General features: G+C 39.7%; 1 protein-coding gene across 1 annotated transcript; it reads left to right on the forward strand.

Moving 5' to 3' along the window:
- Positions 1–2,120: 2,120 nt before the first annotated feature.
- znf16l (zinc finger protein 16 like) lies at positions 2,121–6,392 on the forward strand. The gene is made up of 3 exons (XM_083910133.1): positions 2,121–2,858; positions 4,803–5,012; positions 5,581–6,392. The coding sequence occupies exons 1-3, from the start codon at positions 2,177–2,179 to the stop codon at positions 6,300–6,302; spliced, it is 1,614 nt and encodes a 537-aa protein (XP_083766259.1). The 5' UTR covers positions 2,121–2,176; the 3' UTR covers positions 6,303–6,392.
- Positions 6,393–8,256: the final 1,864 nt, after the last annotated feature.

Raw genomic sequence — 8,256 nt, forward strand, 5'->3', positions numbered from 1 at the left:
ATGTATAAATACTATTAATAATATTCAGATTCATTAAAAATAATCGCTATAAATATAATATAAGGGACATTTGATGACAAATGAGAGTATGATCATGTCATTTACACTTACACTGAAGTTACACTTGCATGGCTTCCTGTAATAGTTTGGTCAACTTGACTTGAATACTTTGGTGACATGTCTGGAAGTTAAAAACAAAACAAAAAAACCCCAGCAAAATTGTTTAAAATCTATTCATCTTCATTCTGTCGATTTTAGACAGACTGCTAATCTAGATTTTGATTTAAATTGTGGATGTTTTGTGACATTTAATTGTGAAACTTTTCAGTATTTCTTCAAAAATCAGGGACACAGTTTTCAGGTTAATAATTACTCACTGAACAAATAAAGTTTCTCCCAAAACCAAATCCCTAAATGTGACTGGGATGCAGGTTGAGGGTTAGATTGTAAATAACATAAAGATTAAACAGTTCTTAAATATTAATAAAGACCATTTTTTTAGGATAGACTATTACACACTTTTGTCCTGAACTTTGCCCCCTGCAGTTTCCTCTCTGTCTCAATGTGTTGTTAACTCAATGTATAACTCAGCGTGTGTTTTCAAACATCCCAGGAAAAGACTCAGCATTTCCTTTCCTCTACTCAGTTCCTCTGTCAACTCAGAGTCATTGCTGTGTAAAGACTTTTGATTTTACAACAAGCTGAGAACAAGGAGGGAATCACATGTTCGGCACTAAAGCAATACACATTCTGCAAGGTTGTGGAAACTACAGTGTCATAAAATACTTCTCAGTATACTTTTGTAGTCAGATTAAGTGGTTGATAAATGAATTAGTGACGTAAAGTAATATTCTTATGACGTTATAACATGAAAGGTTATGCATCACACACAAGATCACACACACACACACACACACACACCATTGTGTTATTATGTGAAACATACAGTAAATAGTTTTAACAATAAACTTATCACGTTATAACATGATAGTGACCTGTTTTACATTTTGCTGATGTGGCAGAAATATTCTTCCATATCCTGCAGTGCTTTAAAAGAAAAGAGCAATACTTTAAAATCAAAGCTAAAACACAGATTTAGGCTGCTCATCACAGAAAGAAAGTTCCACAGTTGGACTAGTCACAAGTTGGCATGAATCATGAGATAATAAATGGAAAAATTTAGGATTTTATTGAGGCACAGGAGTTGGCCTTAAATATTGTTTTAAATTTTAAACAAAATATGGTTCACATACAGTGAAATAAATAAATATACTATATATATTTGGCAGGTAACTTTTTGCTAATCTGTCGTGATAATTAATTGCTACATACCAATTGTAAAAGGTCAAATTTTTCATAATTATACTGACTCTGTTTTATATTTATTTTCTAGTTAGTTGAGCAAGGCATAAAATAAATAAAATATATGAATAAATACAGTGGATTACATGTGAAAGTTTTTGATGTAGTGATGCGTTAAAGATAGAGAATAGAAGATTAAAAAAGGAAACACGCTTGATGAAAATTACTCAAAATTGCATTCGTGTAACATTTAAATATTTAGATTAACTACAACATAATACAACAATTCATGAATTACTTATTATGTTTTTAATGTGAACTGGTTTCCAGATTACTTTGTAATCAAACAATAAAAGTCAATAACTACAAAATAAAAAAATAAAAACGGGATTAGAATGAATAATACAATACGATAAGAACATGAATATTAAAACATAAGAGAAATATTTACATTGTATTCAAAGTTTTACCCTTAATGGTGACAGTTTGAGCTGTAAACTTCAGGGGGCGCTACTTGATAAAACTGTGGAACATTGATCGGCCCAGTTTAGCTCTCGCTCACACAGTTATCTGCTTTACTGAAGAGCGCTTCCTTTCCGAGATTTCAAAACAAAATGCTCATTGACGAATCAAATTGTATGCAGATGCACGGCAAGGTGGTGCTTTTATTTTGACATGTCCCCGACATATCCGGTGCAAAATATGCTAACATTAACAAAGCTAACTTGTCTTTCATCATCACCCAAACATTAGCTTGTTGGGAGACCTTTCTTAGCTAAAGTCTCCACAAATTAGCCGAAGCCAATCTGTGAGCCGCAAAAGACATCATAGTTCCACAGAAACGAACGCGTCTCCTCAACTCCACGGTGCCTTCATGGAGCCTTCCGGGCCAGCTAACCGAGACGACAGCGATTTCTTGGACCTGGACCACGACGAGGAGCTGCTGTGTTCGGTCAGCGACATCACGGAGCACCTCGGCAGAAACATCACCCTTGTGCTAGAAACGGCGCTGTCCGAGATCCGCAAGATGGTCAGCATCAGGATACGAGTCCTAAAAATGGAGCTCCGCGAGAAAAGCGAGGAGATCGAGGTGTTGAAGGAGAGGCTGGACACGGTGCAGAGGGATGGTAGGGAGAATTTTCCCGGCGTCGCAACGACAGAGGCGGCTACAGAGGTGGGCTACAAGAGAGCTGACTACACCTCCGGAACCAAGCAAATGAACACCGACCCCAGGAAAGCCAAGGGTGTCACGTCTGGCGTGAAGAAAGAGAATATAGATGCTATATGTGACTATCTGATGAAAGACAAGAACTCGAGAGGTGGCATTGAAATCGATGGAGACCAGAGTGGCCAAAGCAGCGGAGAGAGGGAAGCTCGACATGAGCATGAGCCTCAGTCCCTGCACCTGTGGCCCGACAGCGGAATGACTGGTCCCGGGTCTGGACACGGAGACTCCGAGTCCACAGATGACCTCTTCAGTATGCTTCCCTCTGGCAGCAAGCGCGTGTACGACTACGAGTGGATTACACCTATGGAATATTCGTCTGAGGTTAAAGGTAAGTGTGCACTGCGCAGACATGGCATTGTATTTAGAGTGAATAGGGTGTCTTAAATGTATATGTAAATGTATTAAAATGACTGTGCTACTCATAATTATGTCTATATATTAGTTTTAAGGTAAAATATTGTTGGTTTTCATATCCATAAAATATATCTTGTATCCTTAAATCAGCAAGGACCAGGCTTTATGCAGGCCACCATGTTTCTGCAAACCAGATGTTTTCTGGTGTGAGAAGGCGAGAATAGTTCCCTGACATGCTTAGGAAAACATGGGTGCAGTCTCACCATTAGATGTCACTGTTTTTTTACTCACTGAGTGTAGCTTTTTTTTTTTGTACTTAATTAAAGTAGAGAAAACTGTCTAAAAATACAAATTGTGGTTATGTCAACAAAAGTGTAATGTCTGCAAATGGTCTAATGAGTCAGTGACATCTAACTGCAGAATGCACCAAGGTGAGGGGGAACCAATGGTGCATTCCATTTGTAGTCGGGACTCTGGGCCATGGGGCATTCCTGTGCAAGGAAGGCCCCCTGAGCTCGGATTTCTCACTCACAGCAATCTCGCATACCCCAAGTTAGAAGGCGGTGGACTCGAGAGTGACGTCACTCAGGAGTAGGAAGTGGGAGTGACGTCACCCTCGAGTCCCAGTTGAGAAGTCAGAAATGCTAACATACCTCAGGTTAGTCATTGTTTGCAAAAACCATTTGATATCATGTCTACAAATAAAAACAAACGTATTATGTGAATGACTTGATTGACAAAAAACATGCTAGTAATGGTAAAACAAGCAGTGTTTGCATGATGGCAGTCGTCTTGGAATCCTAATTTGGGGGATGTGAGGTTGCTCCGAGTGAGAAATCCATGTGCTGAGAAATCAAATGGTGAACTTGCATTCAGAAGAGATGTAAACACTCTTCTACAGTTCTCTCTACACTCTCCCCTTTTTTCGCTGCCATTTCCTTCTTCTTCTTCATTGTTCATCATCAGGTGAATGTGGGCATGGTGGCGTAAGATGGCGGTCTCCTAAAGTACATTTCAAAGACTGATTCTAAGGCTACAAAAACCAAATGATTTTTATTTAAAAACTGATTATACACCATATATAAACATACTTAATGGTAGTGTATTAACTTTTTGCCAATATCAACATTACTGAATGTAATGTGTAACTGGAAAATACACATAACAGTAGGAGAGTAGGAGTGTGACACTGACGTACCTTCTCTAAAATATACATGTACTGACATGTTATTACATTTGATTCCATATATTTTGTGTGGCAGAATGTTGCATATTGAACCTTTAAATATTTACTGATGTCAATACAGTCGTGTTACGTTGTTCAAACCAAATTGGTCATCTGCACATTTTGTTCTAATGCATGTACTGAACCAATGAGTCTCAAACAGCCATTTTCTGTTCATCAGTTCATTTTTTTTCACTCCTCCTCCGAATCCATCTGAATATCTACTGTTTGCCACTCCAACAGCAGTTTTTTTTTTCCATACTCCAGTCGAACTCAAATGGCAAACTTTGATAACCTTGGATGGGGAGGACCAAGGAGGGAGGGGAGGGCTGAGAGATTTCATTGGACTAGCCCAATGTATCATACCTCAAATCCCGCCACGGTCAATGGCGGGATATTCCAATGTCATCAGCCCATAACCACTATTATAGTGGAGTATTGCCTCAGCTCAATCTTAATGTGTCTAAATGAAGAGATGGCCTGTCTATCTATTGTTGAAATGCATAATTGGGAAAATTGCATCTTTAATCCTTACAGCCAAAGCTCTAGCTCCGTTATGATACACCTGTAATATCACTCATGGATAAATGTGTAAATCGTGGTCAAAATGTTTTATTTTGCCAAATATTTGGCATTTTTGTACAAATAACCTTCACAAATCATTCAAATTTGATGTAACTGTATTTTCTTCAGGGATGAAGGAGTCTGAATGTGAGAACACTTTGACTGGTGACACAGATAATGATGATGAAGATGAGTCGTTGAGGAGGGAGGGTGATGGACTAGACCAGGCCCAGGTTCCACTCTCACTTGTCCAGCCCCCTGAGTTCTCCATGGATCCACAGAGCTCATCAGGGGAGGAAGGCAGTTCCCTGGAGGGGAGCACAGACAGGCCTGAAACAGGTCAGTAAGACTGGATAAAAACACCAGCGGTATAGTAAACTCAAAAGTTGGATTGATTAATTGATGCTGGATGAGGTCAGAAGAGGTTGAAAGTGCTTATTATCCCCACATCCAAGTAAAGATCTTTATGATGAGGATGGAGTACAGTTGCGACCAAGTGCAGGGGATTCGAGTGAATGTCATGGGGAGTTCATAATCATAAATTCTGAATTCTGGGATTTTGTTTTTATAAACAAGACATGGAACTGGACTAAAATCAGGTTTACAGTTCCGGTTTCATGCATCGTTCCCTGTGCCACCTTTCTTGTGTGTTTTTGTTTGTTTGTTTTGTTTGGACCACATGTCATGGCGCATCATCATGGCTCACTTAAGTAATATGGAATCACAATAACAGAGCACACACAGGACAGCATGTAGTGCAAATTATATAGAGGTGGAGACCAAAGCAGAGGAAGCTGTGGCATTCACAATATGTGTACTAAATAATTGTGTTGTGTGTTTAATTTGTCATTGTACTCTGCTGTGCGTTGTATTTACTTTACACAACCCTCCTCCACTCTGATTTCAGGTCAGCAGTTCTCAAGTCACCCCTACATCTGCTCTCTGTGTGGGACCTTCTGCCCTGACTCTCTGTTCCTGGAAGAACATATTAAACTGATCCACTCAGACTCTGCTGGTGCTCAGGCTCTACAGGCCCTGCAGTCAACCTCCTCCTCCTCCTCCTCTGCAGCAGCAGCAGCACCAACACCCTCCATGGGGAACAGCAGCAGTGACTGCAGGAGAGAAGAAAGAGTGCAGGAAGACGATGGGTGTGATTTTGGCATCAGTCGGGGAGGAGGGCTTGTGAAAAAGGAGATAAAAATGGAAGGGGGATATGAGTGTGGGGATTGCGGCCGCCATTTTAACTACCTTGGTAACCTGCGACAGCACCAGCGCATCCATACCGGGGAGAAGCCCTTTATATGTCCAGATTGTGGAGAGAGATTCCGCCATGCAGCGCGGTTAAAGAGCCACAGGCTGATCCACAGCGGAGCCCAGAGCCCGTTCCCCTGCCCCCAGTGTGGCAAAGGTTTCTCAGTGCTGTCCGGACTCAAGAGACACCAAAGAGTTCACACTGGTGAGAGCCCATATGCATGTCCTCAGTGTGGCAGGCGCTTTAAGGAGCTTGGGAATCTTTACACCCACCAGAGGATCCACAGTGGGGCCACTCCTTACTGCTGCCAGCACTGTGGACGTAGCTTTCGCCACCTGGGAACCTTTAAAAGCCACCGCTGCAACGCACCACAGTAACCAGCTCAACTAATCTGCCCTCTAGAGCTCATACCATGACATTTATAAGACACAGTGGTGGCTCTGAGGAAGTGCTGGTCAGTTTTAGTCTCAAATCACTCTTGTTGCAAAGTTTGTAAAATTTGCTTGGTTTGATCATCTCCAGTTCTGAACATCATTGTGGTTTTGCATGTTTCAGCCAACTTTCCGTTATTTGAATAAAGCTCCCCACTTAATACAATTTAGATTTAGTTTGTGCATAATTTCTGTCTGTTATGATAACTTCCCCACCAAGGTAACAGCTGTGACCTGCTACTTCATTACAGTCGAGTTAAACATGATCATTTGTCCTGCAGCCAGAAAATGAGTGACTGCCAGGTGCTCGGCTTCACTAACTGGTGCGCTGTGGGATGAGGCATGTATTGTCTGGCAAAGCAAGAGGTCGAAAGTCGTGGCAGACGTTTGGACATATTGAAAATGCCACTGATCGTTAATTGCCTCTTCGGCAACACAGGGTAATATTCCCCATTACTAAGATGACATACAAATGCTTACATTTCTGTTTCGGATGAAGCCCAATCAAGTCAAATGTTATTGAACAAACCTCCCAATGATAACAAAAAAAATGAAATAAAAATTGTTTGTTGAATTTGCAGTATTAGGAGGTCATATTTACTGAAATCAAAAGCTATTTCATTCAAAGTTACATTTTAACATAGGACTCCTTATTTGATAGCAGCTTCACAAGTCTTGCATCCATTGATCTTGTGAGTTCTTGGAGAGTTTCTGCTTTAATATATTTGCAGGATGTCAGAATAGCCTCCCAGAACTGCTGCTTGGATGTGAGCTGCCTCCCACCCTCATAGATCTTTTGCTTGAGGATTCAGTACAGTAAAATATAATTTACATAATAATTTGGAAAGCAGTATAAATGGGCCAAACCTCTCACAGACAGCACCATACCCTTAAAGCAGCATGGGTTGCAGACCACCAGTGCAACTGCCTAACAAACACTGCACACATTACACATTTTATTGCATTTAACTCCTTTTGTCAAGAAAATGACCAATGTTTTCACCTGTTATTTGCAATACCAAGTTTTGCCTGAATGCAAATAATTAGGCTTGAAATAAAAGTATTATAAAGTGAATTTTTAAAATATAATTGTGTCGATTCCATGCGTTTTTTAATCAATATATACAGTATTTAATTCATAGTATTTAGTTTATTTCACAAATTTCCAGCCAGCTATCTTCTACTGCTTTGTTGTGTTGCTGCGCCAATCTCAGCTGACATAGGTCGATAGGCGGGGTACGCCCTGGACTGATGTATACAGCTACCAAAACAAAGGACTGTGAAATGACATCCACACTCTACACGTGACAACTATATAATAAAAAAAAAGGTAATATTTGTTTCCTGACATCTTGTAAAGATGAATGTTGTATATTAACATTTTAAGAAGGCCAGGAAAACCCAGTCAGGAAATAAACTAAACCACTATTTCAAAATGTGGACATTTTCTTTCTGTTATTGACTTTATTTTCCCATTGATTTTTGAAGTTAGCATTTAAACATTGAATCTAAGAATGATTCGCCATGCAGACATCGTACTTTTAACGATCACCTGGTACCTTCTCTCTTTAAACTGGTGCCTCCAGTCAACCTGATAAAATTGATGTTTAAGTCAAACTTATTGGAAGTTACCCTTCAACAAAAACAAACATTATTTACTTCATTTTAATACTGGCAAAATGGCACATCCACACATCTAAATTTTCTTACATTTACCTTATTTTCTTCATTTTAATCTCAGTGAAGCAATTGATTTTATCATCATTATTATTATTGTTGTTGTTGTTATTTACTTGTTGGTGTCCAAGCCTCATTGCAGTATGTCTGCACTGGTGTTATCATAACTGGGATTACAAATCTGAAATACTGGATGGAATATGTGATGCAGAATGAAGGAAGT

The sequence above is a fragment of the Microchirus variegatus genome (assembly GCF_963457635.1).
Source record: "Microchirus variegatus genome assembly, chromosome: 2".
Lineage (NCBI taxonomy): Eukaryota > Metazoa > Chordata > Actinopteri > Pleuronectiformes > Soleidae > Microchirus > Microchirus variegatus.

Coding starts and splice junctions, on each gene's coding strand:
- znf16l (XM_083910133.1), top strand. CDS start 2,177: ATGGAGCCTTCCGGGCCAGCTAACCGAGACGACAGCGATTTCTTGGAC. Junction 2,859..4,802: donor ATATTCGTCTGAGGTTAAAG/GTAAGTGTGCAC, acceptor TATTTTCTTCAG/GGATGAAGGAGTCTGAATGT. Junction 5,013..5,580: donor CACAGACAGGCCTGAAACAG/GTCAGTAAGACT, acceptor CTCTGATTTCAG/GTCAGCAGTTCTCAAGTCAC.